The sequence below is a fragment of the Mauremys reevesii genome, linkage group 7, assembly GCF_016161935.1.
Source record: "Mauremys reevesii isolate NIE-2019 linkage group 7, ASM1616193v1, whole genome shotgun sequence".
Lineage (NCBI taxonomy): Eukaryota > Metazoa > Chordata > Testudines > Geoemydidae > Mauremys > Mauremys reevesii.
In genome coordinates, this window is record NC_052629.1 from 108,768,395 (window position 1) to 108,793,468 (window position 25,074).

The following is a 25,074-nucleotide window of genomic DNA, read 5'->3' on the forward strand; positions in this document are numbered from 1 at the left end:
ATCCTTGTGTTGTGATGACAGTGCACTAGCTTTGTCATTTTTAAAAACAGGCATGATAAAAGAAGGCATTTAGTTGGCAAAATTTGTGCCATGTGAGTATTTAATATTGGTGCAAAGCTTGTACATAAGTGCTAGGTATTTATTATTAATTATGTAGCTATTAATTATTGGGTAATTTACTTTGCCAATTAAAGAATGAAAAACAGAGAGATAATCCCTACTCCATATTTTGGACTCTATTTACCACTTAAAATTGCTCTTATTAATCATGTTCATTATGGCAGTGCCAATGGGCCAGCCAAGTACAGGATCCTTTTGTGCTATATACTAGAAGTAGAGAGTATCGGGGGTAGCCTTGTTAGTCTGTATCCACAAAACCCACAAGGAGTCCGGTGGCACCTTAAAGACTAACAGATTTATTTGGGCATAAGCTTTTGTGAGTAAAAAAGTCACTTCTTCAGATGAGAAAAAAGATGCATCTGAAGAAGTGAGGTTTTTTACCCACGAAAGCTTATGCACAAATAAATCTGTTAGTCTTTAAGGTGCCACCGGACTCCTTGTTGGTTTTGTAGAATTAGAGACGCTCAGATCTTACTGTTTAAATAGACAAGACAGACTAAATATAGGGGCGTGAACAATGTATTGGTAGCCAATATTTGTTCCACAACCTTATTTCCATTTTCTTTTGTTGAAATCATAGTGGGATTATGTTCAGAAGTGATCAGCTAGATGGTAATGTAGTGGTAATGTGATTAGAAGGCAACATGGTAGAGGTTTGAAGAGTATTTTGGAAATAAAGAATTTGTAGCCTTTAGTCTCAACATGTGAAATACTCAACAGTCCAGCCACCTCTGCTGCTGTTCTGTTTTCCTGGAAATAAACTTTCTATCAATGAAAATTAATGTTATTTTGAAATAAGAACAATGTTTCTGTGTCCTTTATATTAAAAATGTTCGCTTTTTAATCAGCTATTGATTTTCTATCATGTCATAACCTTTGTTTAAAGCAATAATGCACTTCACAACATCAATAATAGTAGATACGCAGAAACCTGTTGTTTGGCCGTGTGCCTCACTGTGCACCCAAAATCTGTGAGCATTCATTATGTCTGGTTTCAGAGGGGTAGCCTACTGTCCGGTAGACGTGGTAGGTATGCAGGTGAACATGTATTACTGATGGTAGGGCTAATGTGATATATGCCCCTCTGCCATGTACATTGGCCAAACCGGACAGTCTCTATGCAAAAGATTAAATGTACACAAATCAGACATTAAGAATTTTAACATTCAAAAACCAGTAAGAGAGCCCTTCAGTCTCCCTTGACACTCAATAACAGACTTAAAAGTGGCCATTCTTCAACAACAAAACTTCAAAAACAGACTTCAGTGAGAAACTGCAGAACTGGAATTAATTTGCAAACTTGACACCATCAAATTAGGCCTGAATAAAGACTGGAAGTGGCTGGGTCACTACAAAAAGTAATTTTCCATCTGTTGATACACCTTCTTGTCAACTGTTGGGAATGGGCAACATCCACCCTGATTGAATTGGCCTCGTTAGCATTGACATCCCACTTGGTAAGGCAACTCCCATCTTTTCATGTGATGCAATATATATACCTGCCTACTGTATTTTTCTCTCCATGCATCTGATGAAGTGGGTTTTAGCCCACAAACGCTTATGATCAAATACATTTGTTAGTCTCTAAGGTAGGGTGACCAGACGTCCCGATTTTATCGGGACTGTCCCAATATTTGCTTGTTTGTCCCACGTCCCGACCAGTGTTTGGTCGGGACACTGGACAAACAAGCAATTTTCCCCTCCGCTCTGGCTCACAGACGGAGCCCGGAAGGGCTCTCACTTCCCCCCCACCCCAACTCCGACCCCTCCTTCCCCCATTGGATCCCTCCCCAAATCCCCGACCTGACCCCGCCTCTTCCCCAACCACAGGGCATTCCTCCTCCCTCCCAGGTTTGCACATGGGCCGGGGCCGGGAGCGCAGCGTGGAGGCTGCTCCAACCCTGCAGCCCCCAGGGCAGCGTGGTGGGTCCAGGGGCAGTGCAGAGCAGGCAGGGCCCAGGCAGGGGGCGGAGACATGCGTGGGAAGGACACACTCCTGCTGGGAGGGGCTGGCCCAGCTGCCTGGTTCGCCCCCTATCCGGGTGGGTCCCTGAGCTCCCGGCAGCCAGAGAGGGGCTGCCTGGGGCTGCGGGGCGGAGCGGAGCAGCCTCTACTGCGGGGCCGGTGCGACGGATCCCGGAAGCGGCTGGGCCGGGAGCTGCAGAGGGGCCCAGAGAGCGGCTCGCCTGCACAGCGAGCGGATGGGGAGAGCTTGGGGTGTATCGGGGGTCAGAGCTGAGAGTTGGGTGGAAGCGGGGCTGTGCCACTGCCACCTGGCAGTGGGGGGTGTGTGTGTGGTGCTCCGGCTTTTTTTTTTTCCCTCCCTCCCCTCAGCGTCTTGATATTTCATTTTTGTCATCTGGTCACCCTACTCTAAGGTGCCACAAGGACGACTCCAGGTTTTTTTTCTTTTTCTTTAGTTATGTCTGCATCTCATTACGCTTCAGCTCACCCATATAGGATGTGGGCTGGTTATCACTTAAACCAGTGCACAGCTGCAGTAGCTCCACTGAAGTCAACAGTGTAGCATTGTTTTAAGATTAGCGTTTATATAGTATTCTCCTGTTTATCTGAATTCCCTTTGTCCGAAAATCCTAATTATCCAGATTCACAGTGTGTCCCTCATGTACCCCTGTATTAATCACCAGCTAATTATCTGCTAAGCACCTGTAGTGCTAATCAACTTAAAAAAACATTGAATTCTAACAGGTGCAAAGAGGCTACTTAAGGTGTTATTAGTGGGTTTATCTGAACATCCGGTTATCCAAAAGTTTTGAGTGTCCACAAGGCCATTCAGATAAATGGGAGTGTACTGTATATCAAATCCATTCCAACTAAGGGCTTGGCTACACTTACAAATTTGCAGCGCTGCAGCAGGGTGTGAAAACACACCCTCTCCAGCGCTGCAAATTGCGGTGCTGCAAAGCGCCAGTGTGGTCAAAGCCCCAGCGCTGGGAGCGTGGCTCCCAGTGCTGTACGTTATTCCCCACAGGGAGGTGGAGTACGGACAGCGCTGGGAGAGCTCTCTCCCAGCGCTGGCGCTTTGACTACACTTAGTGCTTCAAAGCGCTGCCGCGGCAACGCTTTGAAGTGCTAAGTGTAGCCACAGCCTAAGTGCTTTCTTAATTATTGGTTGCTGCAGCCTTCCAGGGCTAATTCTGCCTTGGTCAGAGGAGGCATCTCAAAAATAACATGGGATATTTTTTTCCAGGGTGTGCAGTCAGACGGTGGTCCCTTCCGTGACAACAGAATTCACTCTCATTAGAGCACTAGGCAGGCCTGCTACTCCATTCTTAATGAGCTCTGTTGTGTCTGGACATTTACGACATTTAAGATTCCACATACCCAGAGTGATCTGAGGTCCTTAAATTACCTATGCATAGTGAAGTGACTATATACTTTAGTTAACTTTCTCAGATTAGTTGAATTTGCACAGAGACAGAAAATGTGTGAGATAATATCCCAGGCTTTCTACAATAACACTGCAGGCACATTTGCATAAAAAGTCTCACTGTTCTATAGCACTTAATCTGATTTTGGTAGTTTATTTCTCCTCTGAAATCCTAATCCTTTTAGTGATTTCACAATTATCTCTACGGCAACTAATTGTAATCTTTGCAATCAAGGATTGTACTTTCATCTGGGTAATAAGAAGGAAGAAGAAGAGAACTGGTAATGGATGAACAGATCCTAATTTTATGTACACGTCTCTTGCCTTTAATTGTAATTTTTAAAAGGAAAGTTGGAAAACGATATACATGTTTGATTCAAGCACTGACTGGGACAGTGTTGCCTAGTATATTAAGCATTGCACTGGGATTTAGGAACTTCTGACACTGATTCCCAGCCACATATACAGGCCGCACACTGACACAGTCATTCTTAAATTATTTTTTTAAAATATGGCACTCTGTCTCATTAAGATTCCTCCTGGTGCTGTGTGGAGTGTAAGAGGTTGTAGAAGGTAGCAGGAGAGCTGACTTAGATTAGGTGCACTGGGAAACTTGGAGAGGGTGGGAAACTGAGCAAGAGGAGGTGTTGGAGCAGCAGTTGGCAGGCAGGAGGAAATATAAGGTAGATTATTTGTTTGTCCAGAAGGAGCAGATGCAGTAGCAATATGAATGTTGGGAATGAAGGAATCAGTTGGAGATTGGAAAGACGAGGTTCAGATGGGAGTCATTAGGTGGTAAAATTTGTGATGCTCCACAAAAGCAGCACGTTTTTGCTCCACCAGTGACCATGATGTGATTAAATTGTTCATAAGAAACTCTGACATTTATCATCTGTTAGTTTGAACAGGGATTTTTTTTCATTTTTCTCTTATTTGTGCTTAAATTATTCATACCTTTTCATGTTTTTGATCCAATATATTAAAATTATTTTTTTAAAAAAAGCTTTTCTCTTTAATGACGTTACACGCTTTTAGTGCTTGGAGAGTTTGTTCACCATAACATGAACAGGTTCCCTACACTTGAAAAAATCCTGTGAAATGATTGTGAGAGGTGGACAAGGAGTGGAGTTAAGCCAAAATGAGTGCTAAGTACATTGGTTTATTGTTTGGAAACTGGAAATTCAATATGATTAGGATTTTTACACTTAATTTGTCGTTCTTCAACAGAGGTGATACATTTTGTAAAGAAATTGACATTCTGCTGTTCTGCTATCAAAGGTTTGACAGAAAAATTGACAGGAAAATATTTATCCTTGAAAAGAAACTCGACACAATCTCTTTATATTAAAATCTGCCTAGTCAAACTGTTCATGCATGATGGACACTGTAAACAGACAAGGATTACTATTCTCATCTCCTTCAGACTCGTTAATCTTGTGGCTGTCATGTTTAACTGCCTCCATGGTGGTGCTCACATAATACATTTGAGTCTTTATTTCATTGATGCTAACCTAATTGACAACTAAAGGGCCAGTTTCTCTATGCTAATATGCACCCCTCCCCCTTGTACTACTTGATTGGTGCAAAGAGGAGGGAAAGCAGTTGTATCTGGCCAGCTGAGAATTCCACCAACATGACTGATTCTTCCTCCCTGCTCACACTCTGAGCTCTGGTTCAGGAAGTGAGAAGGGGAAGTGGCCAGAACATACTGCATTCTGGCTATGCTCAGCAGGTGTGTGGTCCTTTAGCCTCACTAACCTATGCTGGAGCCTCGATCAGCTAAGAATCACCCTGAGAATCGGGGAGCTATAAGAAATTCCATGAGAATGAATTTATTATTGAAAGTCCAGTTCTGGATAATTGTCAAGGATTGCATATATAGTCTAAAAGGTTTTTTTATATTATCCTTTCAGCTCCAGTTCAGATATTTTGAGAGATCTGCAAGAAGTTGAGATGGTTTCAGAGTCATCAGATAAGTGAGTACAGTACATGGATGAATGAGGTAATTGGTTGAGACTGTTGTAGGCCATTTAATTGTTTCCTCTGCATAAATAAAAAGGCTTGGTTTAAATAAACACGTAACAGAAAACTTGTAGTTAAGGCTGCCACGATGAAGTTAGAAATGTTGGAAGATCATGCATCACAAATTTTACAAATCAAGCACACTTTATTTCAAGTATTCATTTTGGATTTCTTTTGTGTGGAGGGAGAAGCCCCCGCTCCTCTGCATTTAAAAGCTCACCGTTTTTTAGAACAGAAAATAACTTTTTAATTATTTGCGTTACGGTAGTGTCTAGTGGTCCCATCTGAGATCAGGCTTAATTGCACTAGGCATTGTATAAATATATAGTGAGAAATGGCCCATGCCCCAAAAGCTTACAGTGTAAATGGATCAGGACACACAAAGGGTGGGAGGGGAAATAGAGGCACAGAGTGATAGATGGTTTTGCCCAAGATCACACAAGAGTGGCAGAGCTAGAAATAGAACCAAGGTGTTCAGAGTCCTAGTCCGGTGCCCTATCTCCAGTAAATTTCTAAAATCCTCAGAAGAGGAAACCGAAATCAAGATTTGGAAGGATTCTGCAACAATACTGCAGTTGGTCATGTGAGACTGAGACTTTTTTTTTAAGTCATACGATTGGACTAGTTAGTACTTCTGAAAAATCCAGTATGCCCAGAGGACTGAACTAATTTTGCATGTAAGGTCCCTCTGCTGGTGCTGGAATCCCTGCTTGAATATCATACTAGCTGCAGTAGTTGGGCATAAGAGGGTGATATTAGAGGAATCATATCCGACTTAATGGTGAAGTAATTTTTTTAAGAAAGTCCTTAGAATAGTTTATTGGGGAAATTATCCCAAGAACATGTTTGTTCAGTAGATTGATGCAGCTCTTCATAAACCTCATAGTCCATAACTGAAATGAAATTTGGAACTCTTTAATGAGTAAATAATATACACACTTTTAAGTATGGTAATGTACTGGATAATAACAGTTTATAATGGAAACACTGACAAGGCCTTGATTATAATGGTGCCAGAAATCAATGGGAATGTTAATCAGTAGAAATGTATCAAATAAGTAATCATTAGAAGTTTAGTGTAGAACAGCCCTGGGTTAGAAGAGAAATGAGCAATGTTTAGAAGAAGAACGTTCATAAGCATAATTTCTGACAGCACCTAAAAGTGATTTACTGAGACTAGCATAAAATATTCAGTTGTACATATTTTCCAGTGCTGTAGTCTGCATTGTAACATTTTCCTCATGATTTTCCTCTGCTGCTGTTTCCATTGTCTAGAACAGTGTTTCTCAAACTGGAGTCCATGGAGGGCACTCCAAGGGATCCGCCGGCCCTGTTGATCAACTCCTCCCCTTTCCTCCCAGCGCGTCCTGCATGCCAGGGAACAGCTGTTCAGCAGTGTGCAGGAGGCTCTGGAAGGGAGGGGGAGGAGCGGGGATGGGGTGCGTTTGGGGGAGGGGACAGAATCATGCCTGGGGCCCCTGGCCCTGCTGATGAACCCCTCACCCTACCTCCCAGTGCCTCCTGCATGCAGGGGAAGAGCTGTTCAGCAGCATGCAGGAGGCGCTGGGAGGGAGGGGGAAGAGCATGGACAGGGCGCGCTTGGGGGAGGTGGCAGAAAGAGGTGGGGAAGAGGTGGGTCAGGGGTGGAGCCTTGCGGGAAGGGGTGGAGTAGGGGCAGGGCCTGTGGCTGAGTGGTCGGCTTGGGGGTCCATGAAAATTTCAAAATCAAAACGGTGGTCCTCGGGTTGCGAAAGTTTGAAAACATTAGCCCAGAAGGCGAGCAGCCGTAGCTGCCTTTTAATTAATTTAATTTAAATTAAAAAATTTAATTTAATAATATTAATTTAATTTTGCAGCAGGTAGAACTCCTAATAGTTAGGGTATGCTCATGCGTGAATGCTTGACTTCTTCCTCAAACACCCTCTTCCTGAAAAGACACATGCGAGTATCATTGTATGATCGGTATACAGGTGTTGGCAACCTAATAAGGGATGCAAATTCCTTCAAATGAGTTATAACACTTGGATCATAACATACTATCGACCGTGAAATGACAGAGAGTTGGTTACTGGTCCCCTTTGCTTATCTACAGTTATTTTGAATGTTGTGTGAATGTAAATCTAAGAGATCCTGTTCTTGAAGTTTATTGGGGCAGCAGTTTATTTTAGGATTGGGCTTGAAGGGGATAGGATAGATTGTACCTTTTTATTCTGTCAAGTGAAGTTGAAAATGGGATGAAAATAACTTAAGGCTAAAATATGAAATATTGTATGTATTATTTTTCCCAAACCTAGCAGAAATGTGTATATATTTATCTTGCATCTGTTCTTTAGACAATTGGAATGTCCATAAAGACTTATCTGGGACATTTATCACTTCCCTGAAAATGTCACTTTCTTGGTTCAATTCAGGTAACATTGCTGCAAGGTACTGAAAAAGTGTTGCTGGGTTTGTTTCCTTCCAGATACTAATAACTGGTTTCAAAGGCAACTATTAGGCTGAAAAAGTAACAAATAAAAGTGGCTAAGGAACAGATTTATACTGCTAAGAAGCTACAAAAAGAAGCAGATTTATACTGCTAAGAAGCCATTTTTTCTTTGCAGTTCTTCTGGTTAATGAGGGGAGAGAGATATATAAATATTCCATCTTGATGGGTAGTTAGGAAGCGACCTATATCTCTCTTTTGTCTCCCATTTTTGATCAGCATATAAATCAGGGTACATGTTTACATATTTGCTTTTTTTTTTTTTTCCCTCGAGGAGGAGGAAGGGCAAATGTGGCGAGAACGCCTCTCCCTCCCCCGCACCACCGTGATGCACCTTTGCAGAACAGATCCATACTCTTGTAAATGTTTCTACAAAATGATACATCCAGATCAACACACTGCATTTTGGTCCACCATATAAAACGGATTTCTTATTGACTGAAACTTGCTTAGTCAAAAAATGACTAGAGTGCATGGTTTCAAATATGAATTAGCAGAGAGGTTATTGCAGATGACAAATATAATAATCATCTGACAATATCAAATGAAAGAAGGAAATTGAAAAGGTCTTTAGATTTGTCCTAAATTATTATGTTTGAAGGATGACATTTGACCTCCACTGCTCGGAATATTTCCTATTGGGTTACAATTTCTTAAAAGAGAAATCATCATAGATATATTTTATGTCCACTGAAAGCATATTACAAATTAGATGAAATTTATAAAAGCAAACCAAAAAAGCACATCAGGGTATATATTTGCATTTCCTATGCTGCTGACTTCACACATTATCCATAATGAACTGGGAGCTTGTTATAAGCTAGATGTATTCAGTTCAAATGTAGTTTCCAGATTTTAGAAAATGCATCTTTATCAATTTGCTTAATCCATAATATCCCATAATATTAAAGAAACGACGTCAGCTAACAGTTTCTGACACAATGGAACTGGATGTTGCTGTCATTGAAATGAGTGGCAAAATTTCCATTGGCTTGAAATGGGAGCAGGATCAAAGAAAAGGGGGAGCCCAGTTGCTAGAGGGATCTACTGTATCAGCAGCTGCAGAGTGGTCCCTCTGCTTGGAGGAGGAGAAGGAATCCTTCTCCCTTAGATGCCCAGAATCTGCCCAGAGCACAGCCCGCTTGCTGAGGGCTGCAAGATTCAGACAGGATTTGGTCCTGTATAGTAGAGGTGTCTCATTATATGCTCCCAAGAAGGATAGACTGGTTTCTTGCTTCTCAGACCACAGCTGGAGTCTTCCACAGTGATCATGTGGAGTAATGTGGCCATATGCATGAATCAAGCAAACTGCAGCAATGTATATATCTTTCATTCCTTTATACAATATTTTTATCACTTCTCATCAGCTAGATGGATATCTTCCTTTTTTCCATTTTTTTAAGCTTGTGGCTTAATAGTACCACCTTATATCACAGAATACAGTATATTTATTTTCAGTATTTTACTGTAAGACTTAATTGCAGCCCTGTTTTTTGTTGAGTGAAGTACTAGTATTTGATCCGTGCTTTCCATGTGAGGATATTTCAGTGTACATTCTGGGAATTTTTTTATTTATCCATAACTTGCCAAAGTTGCAGCTTATTTATGGATCCTATTGTAACATTTTTTTTCTATCTGGTTCCACATTTAGAACCCATTTTTTAAATATTTTGGCAGTTGAAAATAATTTTCTTAGTGGAAACAATGCATTGATTATTTTTCTTGATTATTTAGTATTATCCAGTCTATCATTGCCATGTATTTTGAGAATGTCATGCAAAGGAATTCTCCCAGTGGAGGGACTCTTATTTTCCCAACATCATCATTATCCTCTGAGTCATAGATGGAAGGCCACCATTTTTAAACTGGAAGGCCACCATTTTTAAACTACCAGGCAATGACATGCAGCTAGTTTTCCCAGTGACGACAGAATAAAAATCCTATGCTCCCTTTTGTGCCACTGAAACTGTGATCCAGAGAGTACCAATGATTGATTCGGTTTGAGCAGAAATCCAAAGGTTAAGGGAGTGGAACCATTAGCTTCTTTGTGGGTTTGCAGACCATGTTCTGTAGTGGAAGAGAGAGTTGAAACGTGCAGAGTTTCTGTTCTCCTATGCAGAATATTTCTGCACAGCAGTGTGGGAAATTAATATTAGCAGGATGACTTGTTCATAGAAAAATCATTTCTTGCCCTTGGTAATTTTCTAAACCAGAGAATCTAGTCAAACATTTGGTTTGTATAAGCAAAACTATAATAATATGTGGACAGGTTGATTTGTGCACAAGAATCTAGAGCAGAAAGTAAACTACAACTTTGATTATGCTTCATGTTCTTCAGGATAATTATAGAACATTATTTATGCTTTAGTAAGTGGACACTGAGCTGTACAATAGGTAAACTGTATCAAACAAGAGCCTTAGCCTGAAGAGTTTATTATGTAAAATCACAAACAGGTACATTGTGGAACAGTCAGAATGGCATGTGTGTGGAACTGAGTTTATTTAAAATTAGTCAAGCCAGATACAGACCATTGTTATCACATACTTTTCTATAAATATTTGCAAGAGGGGGATACTATGTCAAATGGTAGATGGATAGGCCACGGATTTTGGCTGTATGTTTTATAACTTCACTTAATATATCTATATATATAGATATGTTAGTGAAGAAGACATTAGTAACATTCTCAGGGTACAGTCTGGACTGCTGAACTCAATTCTCCAATCTGGGATGCCTATTACACTGCTTCGCTGTGAGAGCAACCACTGGCCTTGCTCACACACTTCCTCTAGCATGTAAATTACTCCCAGCTGAGTTATATGAGTAGTTCTAGCCAGCCACTCCTGAATTGTTCTGGGGTGGCACCAACAAATACCCAGTCCCAGACTTTTTCCTAGAAATATACGTCTTGTACTTCCTAGCTCTTTCATTCTGTGTAGTGCAAGCTCATAAAAAGTCTTGTCATTTCATTAATAGAAAATGATATTCACAAACCCTGTTATCTCAAATGGGGAGTTTCAAAATTCTTCAATCCAAACACACTGGTTTAGATCAAATGAAACAAGTTTATTAAGTACAGAAAGATAGATTTAAGGTGATTTCAAGTAATGAGACACAAAAGTCAGAATTGGTTACAAAGAAATAAAAGGTAAAATGCAAACTAATATCTAACTTAACAAGCTAAGTGAATTTAAAGCAAAAGGTTTCTCTCCCCATATGCTTACAGCAGTCTGGCTGGATTCCTTCAGCCAGGACCACTTCCCAAGTTAAATGATGCTTCCTTTGTCTTTCAAACATTGTTGATGCTGTGAGGTGGTTTGTGTCTTCTGTTCCTCATTTTTGCATCTTTTTCTTCTCTTTGAGAATCATCTCCTGCTGGGGTTCAGGCAGCTGCCAGTCTGTTTACACGGTAACCTTCAACTGCTCTATTGCCAAAATGTAAATTTCTCGCTCACACCCTTTTTCCTGCCAAAAAATGTCCACTTACCCAGGTGATAGTCCGTTTGATTTTGTTGACACCTGGCTGAGGTGTCTGTTGGTCTTTTGTCTCTGAGGAACTGGTTTGGGCTGTCTTAGTAACATCAGACCGTAGACTATTTACATGCAATGTTGCCACAGTATTTTATCAGGACAATAATGATCAGCAAATTATGAGTTTTCAAATGATACCTCACAAAGCAGATTTTGTACAAAATTTATCAGTCTTGTAAAAGTTGTGAATATAGAGGTGTGACACTGCTCCCCATATTCTTCACAGTGATATTATTCTGATATAATTATGACATAATTATAATGTATTTTATGCAAGATAAGTCATGTGAGGTGTCATTGGAAAAGTTATGATTAGCTGAATATGATTATCTTATTTGTATACATGTGTCATTTTTGTATCTGAAGTTATGAATATTGACTGTGTATCTGTTTCTCAAATGTAGTTACACCTGGGTAACGCCCACTAGACAAGATGGGTCTAGATAGTGGGTGGGCAATGGGCCAGTAAGAAAAAACAATAGGGCTTAGAAGAAACTTATCTCCCTCCTGTGAATGCTCCAAACATCCTGTGAGTTATGGCTGCTATGACTTTACAAGGACATGTCATGAGACCACATGTCTCTAGACTCCACCTTGGGATGTCAGTATTTTTCCACAGACTGGTCTGGGGACCTAGCTTTGGGAACAAAGGGTTTCTGTCATATGCAAAATCTATATAAGGGAGGGGGAGTAACAACATCTGGGGTTCTTCGCCACTCACACAGAAACACCTGAAGAACAAAGACTGAACTGGGGGAAGTGCTGGACCCAAGCTAAAGGAGTTTTTAGCCTGTGAATGAAACACCTGGGGATTCCAAGCTGTAAAGCAAGTGCAGCTTGCCTCTTAAGAATCTGCAGCCTGCTTGTATCATCTCTTAGGATGAGAATCTGCCTTTCCTTGCCAAACTATTTAGTGTATTAAGTTTAGTTTGCGGTTTTTGTTTATTTGCTAGGTAATCTGCTTTGATCTGTTTACTATCACTTAAAATGTATCTTTCATAGTTAATAAACTTGTTTTTGCTTTATCTAAGCCAGTGAGTTGGACTGAGGTGTGTAGGAATCATAACTCAGGGGCAGAAGGCTGTTGCATATTCCTCTACACATTGAGGAAGGGGGCAATTTTATGAGCTTACGCCGTACAGTTCCCTGTGCAGTGCAAGACAGTATAATTTTGGGTTTATACTCCAGAGGGGGTGCATAGCTGGGAGTAGCCTTTCCATGCAGGGGCTGGTCAGAGAGCCTGCTTATAACTAGCTGGGTGTGTCCCTACCTATATGCATGTTTGTGAAAGTGTAGGCTGGAGGGCTCTGTAGCTTATCACAGCAGTACAGTGTGAGAGGGAGCCCCGGCTGGTGGGTCAAGGGGCTCATTGCTACCCCAGTTCCAGGTGGCACCCCGGGGGGAACCCGTCATAAGGGGTACAGTCTGTCATAGTGGTGAATAGTCTCCTACTTTGGAAGAAGTCAAGCAGTAAAGCTAGAATAGTAAAATGTAAAATATCTGCATAGAATGAGATTTCACGTTTATTCTGTGACTTGAGTAATCTGTTCTTGCAAGGATAGTCATACGCTGCTAAGACAAAAATAGATCCAACTGGCAGCTGCACTTTGTAACATGATACAACTGGCGCAGCAGATAGTTTTGATCAGTGTTTCTTAGCCATACACTATACTATAGTTTAGTCACTCTTTAAAAGCCAACATTTGTGAAATATATTGTCATTTTGTATCTAGAGTGTACTAAACAGAAAAATCTAATAAGTATAGGAAGAAGGCTTTTCAACATATGGTACAAAAATAAAAGTTAATACTGAACTTTTATATAAATTTTGCCTTTTTTTCCGGCACTTAGATCAACTTTTGAAAGGTAAAGAATGGTTAAAGTGATACTCTTCTGCTTTCTTGAAGGTATCTTTGGATATCAGTGGGCTAGCCTACTGAGGTGGGCTTTAAACTAGGTTTAATGTATGAGACAAAAGCCCACAGGTAAGTCCAAAACAGAAAGTTTGGAATCTGGGGGGAAACAGGCAGTCACAGCAGGGACAAAGGAGAGACAAGAGGGGAAACCTAATGAACATCTTAGATGTCTGTTTACTAATGCAAGAAATGTGGGGAATATACAACTGAAAACACTGGTGAATAATCATAATTATGATATAATGGGCATCACAGAAACGTGGTGGGATAATTCATGTGATTGGAATATTTGTATACAAGTGTACAGTTTGTTCAGGAAGGACAAGCAGGGGGAAAAGGGGAGGAAGTGTTGCCTTGTATATCAAAGATGCATACGCTTGCACTGATTGAGGTAGAAGTGGGAGGCAGACCTGTTGAAAGTCTCTGGATAAAAGGGGTAAAAAAAACAAACAAACAGGGTGATGTCTTGGTAGATGTCTACCATAGACCACCTAACCAGAAAGGAGAGGTGGATGAGGCTTTTTTTTTTTAAACAACTGACAAAATCATCCAAAACACAGGACTTAGTGGTGATAGGGGATTCCAACTACCCAGACGTGTTTTGGGAAAATAATACAACAGGGCATAGATTATCCAATACGTTTTTGGAATGAAGATGGAGAAAGCAACTAAGGGAGAGGCGATTCTAGATTTGATTCTGACAATCTAGTTCTGGAGGAACTGGTTGAGAATTTGTAGGTGAAAGGCACCTTCGGAGAAAGTGATCATGAAATGATAGAGTTCATGATTTGAAGGAATGGTAGGAGGGAAAACAGCAGAATAAGGACAGTGGACTTCAAGAAGGCAAACTTTTGCAAACTCCTAGAATTGGTAGGTCAGATCCCATGGGAAGCAAGTCTGAAGGGGAAAAAGGGTTCAGGAGAGTTGGTGTTTTTTCAAAGAAACGTTATTAAGGGCACAAGAGCAGACTATCCCAATGCATAGGAAAGATAGGAAGTATGGTAAGAGACCACCCTGGCTTAACCAGGAGATCTTCAACAACCTAAAACTCAAAAAAGAGTAATATAAAAAGTGGAAACTAGGTCAAATTATGGAGGATGAATATAACCCCCCCCACACACACACAAGCATGTAGGGACAAAATTGAATGGCCAAGGCAAAAAATAAGATTAATCTAGCTAGAGATATAAAGGGTAACAAGAAAACATTTTACAAATACAGATGAGAAGCCAGAGGAAGATCAAGGATAAGTAGGCCCATTACTCACTGAAGGAAGGACAATCACAGAAAACACAGCATTGGCCAAAGTGTTAGATGCCTCTTTTGTTTCAATTTTCAACCTATAAAGTTAGCAGTGATTGGATAACTAACATAGTGAACATCAGTATAAATGGGGTAGGATCTGAGGCTAAAGCAAGAAAAGAACAAGTTAGGTGTCTTCAAGATGGTAGGGCCTGAAGAAATCTATGGGGGATAGCTCAGTGGTTTGAGCACTGGCCTGCTAAACCCAGGGTTGTGAGCTTAATCCATGAGGGGGCCATTTAGGGAACTGGGGTAAAAATCTGTCTGGGGAATTGGTCCTGTTTTGAGCAGGGGGTTGGACTAGATGACCATCTGAGGTCCCTTCCAACCCTAATCTTCTATGATTCTAAATGCATCCTGGAATACTTAAGGAGCTAGCTGAAGAGATCTCTGAGCCATTCATAATTATCGTGGAGAACTTGTAAAGAATCAGAGAGATCCAGAGGGTTGGAAAAGTGCACATATAGTACCTGTCTGTAGAAAGGGGAATAAAGACAACACAGGGAATTATAGGCCAGTCATCTTATCTTTGGTACCTGGAAAGATACTGGACCAAATAACCAATCAATTTGTAAGCACCTAGAAGAAAATAAAGGGATGACCAACAATCAACATGGATTTGTCAAGAACAAATAATGTCAAACCAACCTAATATGCTTCTTTGATAGGTAACAAGCCTTGTGGATAGGGCATAAATAGTAGATGTGATATACCCCAACTTTACTAAGGGCACGTCTTCACTGGCAATGTTAAAGCACTGCCACGGGAACGCTTTAATTGGCTTGTGTAGTCGCGGCGTTGCACTGAGAGAGAGCTCTCTCAGCGCTCTTAAAAAAAAACAACAAAAACCAAACACCTCCACAAGGGGAATAACACGCTGGTGCACTGTCTACACTGGCACTTTAAAGCGCTGAAACTTGCAGCGCTCAGGGGTGTGTTTTTTCACAACCCTGAGTGAGAAAGTTACAGCACTATAAAGTGCCAGTGTAGAAAAGCACTAAGGCTTTTGATACTGTCACACATGAACAAACTAGAGAAATATAGCCTAGACAAGCCGTGAGGTGAGTGAACAACTGGGAAAAGCTAGAGTAGTTATCAGTGGTTCATAGTGAAGGTGGAAGGGCATATTGAGTCGGGTCCTGTAGGGATCTGTTCTGGATCCAGCTCTATTTAATATCTTCATAAAGTATTTGGATAATGGCATAGAGAGGACACTCTTAAAGTTTGTGGATGATATCAAGCTAGGAGGGGTTGCAAACACTTTGAGGGCAGGAATAGAACTCAAAATGATCTGGAGAAATGGTCTGAAATAAGTTGGATGAAATTCAGTAAATGCAAAGAACTACACTTAGGAAGAAATAATCAATTACACAAATACAAAATGGTAAATGACTACCTAAGCAGGAGTACTACAGGAAAGGATCTGGAGGTTGTAGTAGAACACAAACTAATGTAATACTTTTGTAAAAAAAGTTAACATCGTTTTGGTATGTATTAGCAGGAGTGTTGTAAGCATGCCATGAGATGTAATTCTTCGACTCTGCTCATCACTGATGAGGCCTCAACTGGAGTATTGTGTCCAGTTCTGAGCACCACACCTTGGGAAGGATGTGGATAAATTGGAGAATGTCCAGAGAAGAGCAACAAAAATGATTAAAGGTCTAGAAAATGTTGACCTACAAGGAAAGACTGAAAAAACTGTTTGTTTAGTCTGGAGAAGAGAAGATGGGGGAGGGGTGGGCGGCACAGTAATATATGTAAACCAGGGGTAGGCAACCTATGGCACAGGTGCCGAAGGCGGCACACAAGCTGATTTTTCAGTGGCACTCACACTGCCTGGGTCCTGGCCACAGGTCCTGGGGGCTCTGCATTTTAAATTAATTTCAAATGAATCTTCTTAAACATTTTAAAAGCCTTATTTACTTTACATACAACAATAGTTTAGTTATATATTATAGACTTATAGAAAGAGACCTTCTAAAAATGTTAAAATGTATTACTGGCAGGTGAAACCTTAAATTAGAGTGACTAAATGAGGACTCGGCACAGCACGTCTGAAAGGTTGCCGACCCCTGATGTAAACAGTTGTTATAAATTGTTTTCCGTAACCACTGCGGATAATAAGTAATTGGCTTAGATTGCAACAAGGGAGATTTAGGTTGTTACATATTAGGAAAAAATGTCCTAACTGTAAGGATAGTTAAGCAGTGGAACAAATTACCTAGGGAGGTTGTGGACTGTCCATCACTGGAGATTTTTGAGAACAGGTTAGACAAACACCCACTAGAGGTGGTCTAGATAATAGTTAGTCCTGCCTCAGTGCAGGTGACTGGACTGGATGACCTCTCAAGGCCCCTTCCAGTCCTACATTTCTAGGATTCTGCGATCAGACCCAAAATGCAGGTTTTATGATGGGAGGAAATTTTTTAAAATATCTATCTGAATAGCAATGTTTACCCACTTAGTATTTGCAAATCCAACATTACAGTATTGTGCTAGAGCATGAGAACCTACAGAGTAAAACTGACTAGGAACCTTATCTACCTTATTTATTGGTAACATAGGTACAATAAAGATTTTTTTATCCAAAAAACCACAAAACCTGCAGCTTTAACTTGACAGTCCCCTTTTAAACACCAGCTTTTAAAAATACTTATTACTCTGAAGCCACATTTCCTTTCTATGAAGAGGAGGCTAATAAATATTACTACCCATACAATGTTACGTTGTAAGGGACAGCTGACGTTCATTGTTATGGTCTTTAAAGCAGGATGATATTTTTAACCTTAATAGAGAAATGATTATTCCTCAGCTAAATGACCATTCTTTCTGTCAAGTCTGATTCAGAACATTTAATGATCCTCTAACCTTTTATTTAATGGTTTTTTTTGTTTTCACCCTAATGATTTTTATTCTGTTGGGAATTAAGGCTTTCTTTGGGACTGAATGGATTACAATGAATATGTCAACTAGCTGCTCTGTGTTGAGTAGTAAAAGGATAGCTCAGTAATTTTATTTGCCTAGGGTGGTGGTGGTGCGGCAGAATGTATTTCTATGAATGGGAAATCAGCTTTGGATACTTCTCCACAGATCGCTTTTTCAATGCACTCCTTTCAGTCTCCACTCAGAGCTGGAACAATCAGCTAGGATTCTTTTGTTGAACTCCTGAAGCCAGATAACAGAGGCCTTGGCTACACTGGCACTTTACAGCGCTGCAACTTTCTCGCTCAGGTGTAAACAGTGCCCCAGCGCTGTAAACTAATCCCCTCGGGGAGGTGGAGTACCTGCAGGGCTGGGAGAGCTCTCTCCCAGCGCTGGCGCTGCGACCACGCTCACACTTCAAAGCGCTGCCGCAGGAGCGCTCCTACGGTAGCGCTGTACAGCTGCAAGTGTAGCCATACCCAGAGTGCTTTCAATGGGGAGTCCTTGACTTTGTGGCAGGATATACCACAGACCAGTATGGCAGCCTTTAGAGTATGATGCTGATGCCTTGTAACGTATCCTTTTCTTTTCAGGGTTAGTGGATACGAGAGAATTTGAGGGTATCTGAGGGTAAAAGGTGGAGAGTGGCAGAAAAGGGTCTTTCTTTTGATCATTTGATGGCAATAGTTTTGTTTTTAGTGTTTGACAGTACACCTAGTATGAGGGTGACACTTATGTTTCAAATTTTCAAAATGAATATAGGGTCCTCTGAAAGACAATCTATACACTTCTGCTCACAGGTAGCTAATCTGGTTATTCCTTGCCCTAGGTAGACCAAGAAAGAGCATAATTGAGACTGTAGTTTTTGGATTTTAATTGAATTCTAGACCTTTTATTTTCCAGTAACTTAAAGTTGTCTGATCTTACCAACTTCTCCAGTTGCATTACCTTTGTTCAGACACAACAGTTTGAAAGTGAAAGAGTTCCAAACCTTACTTCCAAATCAGTATTGTCAGTTTTATTGATTGCAACAGGATGATTTGTTGTACATATTAATTTAAGTGGTAGAGCTAATAAAGGATAATTTAGTATTCATATGCTGCAGTTAATAAATTGCCTAGTCTCATAAAGCTTTTAATGAGCACCATAGAGATGTTACATTAATCTTCTGGAGTCCCCCTTTATTTGCACTAATCAGTGTACATTAACATACACCATTTAAAAGTTAATATTGAAGCAGTAAATCCAAATATTAGTTTTTATTTATTGCACTTAATAGTTATTAATGAAAAGTGTGGAAATGGGCAGCTTAGTAACATCTTATTCCTTTTTACTGGCCTTTTGGCCACTTCTTTTAACCTAAATCTTGGGCTCATTCCTGAAATGAGGAATTTTTATGTTCCCTTTGCTTTCAGAAAGGTTTTTTTGTTTTATTTTATTGCTTCTCTCATCCTCTGGAGAAGTAACAAATCAAGCTGCTACCTTTTCAAATATGCCGAGGAGGCTTGCAAACAAAGAAATCGGTGGGAGGTGCTGGGAGTGGGGTGGGGGAGCTGATGTGGGGGCGCTGCTGATGTATTACTGTGGCTGTTTGGCAATATACATTGGTAAATTCTGGCTCCTTCTCAGGCTCAGGTTGGCCACCCCTGATGTAAGGGATAAGGTTAGGGCCTAAAAATTCAGATAAGCCTGAAATTTGCAAGACTTCATAAAACATTTGTTGTTATGCTGATATTAGAACTTCATTTGAAAGTAGCTTTATTACAAAATAAAATCTAGGCACCCAGCTGCATAGTGCCTGAGACAGGAAGTTCCATCCACCACCCACAGAGCTGTGAAATTAACTTTCACACCCAAGGGTTGCCTTGACTTCAGTAAAGATGTGTTAAGTCATGTCAGCCATAATCAAAGGGGATGGATATAGACTTCAGGGGGTGCACCTATGATCACTCTTCAAGTAGACCTTCATTCACTTGCCTCCTGGCTTTCGGAGGACTACTTGTGATCACAAAGAATACAATCTGGTGTGGACAATCACTCAAAGAAGGAAATACTGTTACTTACCCAACACTAATGGTAGTTCTTCAAGATGTGCTGTCCACACAGATTCCATGTCCTATCCTCCATCCATGCTCATCAGAATCCTATACCTGGGATTTTTATTGGCAAAGGAACTGAGCATGGATGGAGGAAGCCTTGTCCCTTATATCCCCCACTACAGGAAATGAGAATGTGTGAGGGCACAGAGAATGTGTGAATAGCCCCAATGGACACTGCTATTGAAAAGAATCCAATCTTGTATGTGTAGGGCACATGGGCACCAGGAGTGGAATCTGTGTGGATAATACATCTCAAAGAACTGCAGTAAACTGTAGGGTAAGTAACTGTATCTTCTAATGCTGGCAGTGATAGAACAATTTAATATACACCTCTACCCCAATATAACGTGACCCAATATAACACGAATTCGGATATAACCCTGTAAAGCAGTGCTCCAGGGGGACGGGGCTGCGCATTCAGGCGGATCAAAGCAAGTTCAATATACCGCAGTTTCACCTATAACGCGGTAAGATTTTTTTGGCTCCCGAGGACAGCATTAGTTTGGGGTAGAGGTGTACTTAGAATAACTATTACAAGCCTTGGCATGCATATCACAAATGGAAAGCATAGTGCAATAAAAATAGATGCTTAGAATGAACAACTTCTTACAAACTTGCTCAGCACCCTTATGGTTCACTTACACATAGCAACTGTTTTTTAAATGAAAAAATGTACTTGTGGTTTGTAGAATGCTTTATGCAAAGTGCTAATAATAAAACACCTCAGATGAATAGTTGTTAAATTAATAACAATCTTACATTTATTTCTATATCTTTATTGTCAAAACTTTGTTTTGAATAATGTAACAAGATTTTTTTTTAATGATAAAGCTGTGCAGATCCATTGCAAATGGTCTTTTGGAGATAAGTCAATCAATGATGGGTTTATTAGAGTTGAAGATATCACCAGTTTTACATTTAAATGATGTAATGGAGTTGTTATAATAAAGTACCATTATCAAATCAATGCCTGCTTGACAAAAAAGATCTGTTATCTAGGTTTAAATCTGTTTTTACTCGGTGACCTTGAATATGATTTAACTTTTTTTAAACGATAAATTTTAGTATTCATGAAAGTGGGCGACAGGTATATATCAACATTTTACCTTGTAAACTCTTTTTAAATCAGTGCACTCCATTACTGATTTAGGCTCTGATCCTACAAATACTTCTGCATGTGTGTAACTTTACATACTGTGAATATCTTCGTTGATTTTTAATGTGACTACTCACAGTGCATAAAGTTAGGATATGCTTAAGTCTGTGCAGGAGCAGGACTTTGTCACTCCTAAGTCTGGCCTTGCTTCAGGAAAGCACTGAAGGATGTGCTTAGCTCCCATTGACTTCAAATGCACGTGTGCGTCAGTACTATCCTGAAATAGGGATGTTCTGAACTGGGGCCTGTAATCTCACAAAAACTGTCATTTGTGTGCTGGTCTCTGAGTATAAATGTGCCCTGAACCCTTCCAAACTTGGTGAAATTGTTCCTATATCGAAACTCTTTGAACCTATGGTGACAGAGGTTAGAGGCTAGTGCATTAACCTACTGTGCCACCTACAGTAGCCCTCGGATAAAAATTGAGCATAAATTAATAAGCTAATTGAATTTTGCAGACATGTACCTTGTCAAACTTATGTTGACATTCAGAATTAAAATAATTTGATTTTTAGAGCTGTATTAGATGCTGAAACTTTGTCTCCGAATGCTGTTTGATAATAGTGAAATGCTACAATAGCTCAGTGTGTTTCTACCTTTTTTTGTTCAAAGTGAATATAAATGGATTTCTTCACAAGCACAGTTTAAAGAATCTGCTGTTTCCATCTCTATCCATTTAATAGGCAGTAAAGAGTTTGTGAAGCTAATAGCACTTTTAATATAGGATCAAAATAGAAAAATACTTTTTATAAAGAGCCATCACACAATTAGATTTTTGGGTTTCTGCAACATGTGCTTTCAGTTTAAAGACAGCATGAACACTACTTTGTACCGTGTAATAGATACAGTAAACAGTTTATATTGAGTTTTTTATTTCTAATACGTTGAAGAGCTCATCAATCTAGTGTTTCACATTTTGTGGCGTGCATACTATAAATGTCCTATCCTAATGAATTCTATACTACTGGCAAATTATCCAATTTCTCCTCTGGCAATGAAGCAGTGTGATGATTTGGGGGATCTGTCTATACAATTTATAAATTCAGGTTGATACTATAAAATTGTTACTGAGAAGATGGTTCTATCATTGAATGTCTCTGTGTAAATGTGGTATCCACCAGGGGCTAGCGGGGGGGCTGTATCGTGTCTCTGCCAGACCAGTGACAATGTTCATTAGAATTTAATGATTGGACAATACGTATGCTGAAGAGGTTGCCTGAGTGGAGAAACTATTTTTTTCCAACTTCCCTCAACAAGGGCTGGGGGCTTGGAAAGTGGAAAGTTACCAGCAGCAGAATAAAGGCATCAAGGTAGTGATGGTAGCCTTTAAAATGGACTCACAGGGGAAATTTCGAGAGAGATGGGAGATTTTTGGCAGGAGAGAAGAAAAAGCATGTTCCAGCCAAGGTCAATGACAGCTGAGGGAGATGGTTCCATGTTTCAGAACACAAGCCATGTACTGCAGAATAATGACCTTGGATGGCTCCAGGTGACTTTGACCCCGACCCAAAGAACACTCTGAAGTGATGAGGAAACTGAAACAGGGAAATACATGTAAAGTTTTTTATTTTTATATTGATCTGTGTATTTCTTAAAGAGCAATGTTGATAGAATTCTGAACAGTGTCTGTGCATTTCATACGTTACAGCTACCATGTGCATCCTTCGAGAGAGAAACCAGAAGGCTCACACTTGGTGCTTGAATTCTGGGAGAGGGTGTGTTTAAGCTATGTGGGAAGTCTGGCTGAGTCAGCACTGGTTCTAGGGGCTGGACAGAGGGTTTTGTGTATGGAACTCATAGGAGGCAGTGCTAGATAGAACTGCACCCTGAGAGCGTGTCCAGAGCCCCACAGAGAGCGGCAGTGCCCAGTTCAGAGCCTTAAAACACACAGGATCCAATGGCTGGATTCCCTCAGTGGTCTGGTGAGTGGTCAGGAGGGGAACGCGCAATAGGAGTTGTGACAGGCAGGACATTTGGATTAGTGACCTTTTATTTTGAGTGTATTTGCATTGTTTACAAATCAGTGAGATGCTTGTCACCTTGATCTGGGTATTTGGTATTGTGGGATCACAAAATCTCAAATACTGGTTTTAAATTTTAGTTTCCTGACTGACTTAAAACATTACTCCTGAATGCTTGGCTCTTAAGTAATTTGATTTTTGAAAGGTTTCATGAATATAATGAATGTTTAATGATTATGAATCGAGATGTTTTGCAGTGACTGAACTTAAGTGTTCAGCATGTGAGTGGTGGTGCAAATTCCAAGGCAGCTGTGCGTATACATCTCAGTACCTGACTTTGTAACATTCTCAACAGTTCTAGTACTGCATCTTGCCATGGGATGGTGGTTTTTTGATATGAACAAATATCCACTAGGGATTAGATCGATGCCACTGTTTTTTGTGATTGTAATCTAATTACAAGCCTGATTCTAAATAAGCTTCTATGACACCAGAGCCCCACATTTTGGTCCTGATCCTGCAAACCCTAACTCAAGTGAACAGCTCCACTGAAGACAAAGACCATGTGAGTGAAGGTTTGCCGAGTGGGCCCTTGGGTTGTTTTTAATTGCTATTGGCTGGGGGAAAAAGTTTGTGTAACACATCTGTTCTGGTTCAGTAATGATTATAAAGTTTCAGTGTTAGTCAGAAAGTCACATGCCTGTGCATGTTAAGCGTGGGCTTGGCTTACTTCTGTGAAACCCGATAACTCAGTGGTTTGAGTATTGGCCTGCTAAACCCAGGGTGATGAGTTCAATCCTTGAGGGGGCCATTTGGATTTAGTTGGGGATTGGTCTTTCTTTGAGCAGGGGGTTGGACTAGATGACTTCCAGGTCCTTTCCAACCCTGATATTCTATGATTGTATGTTGCTTAATCTCTTTCTATGATCATATGTGTAAAGTTAAGCATATGCTTAAGTGCACTTCCTACATCGAGGCCTCATGCTGTTGCTCTCTTTTTATATACAGAAGGACTTTGGTTTGGTCTTTGTTTACTTCAGCGTTTCATTACTGTGCTAATTGATTGCCTTTCATCTGTAATGATCACCACGTAGTTTGCTGAATTAAGTTTCATTTTAAAAGTATAATACAGTTAAAATTTTAAAAGGTAAACCTCCTTAACTATGTGATTAATAATGCTTCAAAAATGAAGAGAAAAGTAAATGAACAGCACAATTAGGCTTAGCTTTTTAGGTCTTTACATTTTAAACTAACTTTTCACTATTTTTGCTGTTTAACATTTCTTTGAACAAAGAAAATAAACTTAGTGGGTTTAATTTTTGTTTCTAGGGAATTTCACTGGTTCTCATGCATAAATTAAATTCTGTTATATTTGGGTTGAAAATATTGTAAGGGATGTTTGCTTCTAAAATGAAATTACAGTTTCAATAAAAGAGGCTTGTTTGGGGCTCTGGTTTTGTAAAATCTTTAAAAAAAATTTCTTTTATAAACTCTACATTTTGAACAAAACTTGATTTGATAGTGAACATTTATATCATAGCTTAATATTTTACAAACGTTTTGTTAAAATACTCTATTGGGGTATTTCTGCAAAGTAAATATAAATTGTATACTGCTTCTGACAACAAAAGCAATATTAAGTCAATTTTTAAGTGTGGCTTTTTAATAAACAAAATTTGTTTTTAAGTAGTCTAACACTAGATGAAAGAAATTACTTTTTGGATGACTTTAGAAAAATCAATTTTAAATTGTCTTAAACATACGGGGATAGAGGCAGCGTTATATGAAATGTTCATTCATATTGAAATAGAACTGGTATTCCTAAAACTTCTTGAAATCCAAGTACACGTAAATTGTTTTCCAATGAATTTTTCGGAAGAGATAAAAAAACACTAGAGAGGGAGCAGGGTTTTACTTTATGCACTAAGCTGAAGGGATATTTGGTGGGGAATAATTTATAATGTCCTTCAGATTTAAATAGATAATTAAGCTCAAGTTTTTATTAAACAAAACAAAAGGAAGCTGGCATGAGAGCAGAGAGTTGTATGTTTTGAATTTATGTAATGCTTGGGTAGCCAGTCTCTCCACATTTGTGGAATGCAAATTCATTACAGATTGATGCACTTGGCCTACAATTTTCCTAGGGACTGTTTCTGCTTCTTGCTGAC

At 39.9% G+C, this 25,074-nt stretch overlaps 1 protein-coding gene across 5 annotated transcripts in view; it reads left to right on the top strand.

The window, feature by feature from the left end:
* Positions 1-25,074, top strand: part of RAD18 (RAD18 E3 ubiquitin protein ligase) — a 119,549-nt gene that overhangs the window by 86,148 nt on the left and 8,327 nt on the right. For 2 of the 5 annotated variants that reach the window (XM_039481659.1, XM_039481660.1), the window contains exon 12: positions 5,425-5,487. The exons of 1 other annotated variant lie outside the window; for it this stretch is intronic. In XM_039481659.1, coding sequence (XP_039337593.1) covers positions 5,425-5,487 — 63 coding nt within the window. Of the gene's footprint in view, positions 1-5,424; positions 5,488-11,382; positions 11,458-19,998; positions 20,067-25,074 lie in introns of all 5 variants that reach the window. 2 more of the 5 variants (XM_039481658.1, XM_039481662.1) reach the window with 2 other exon arrangements.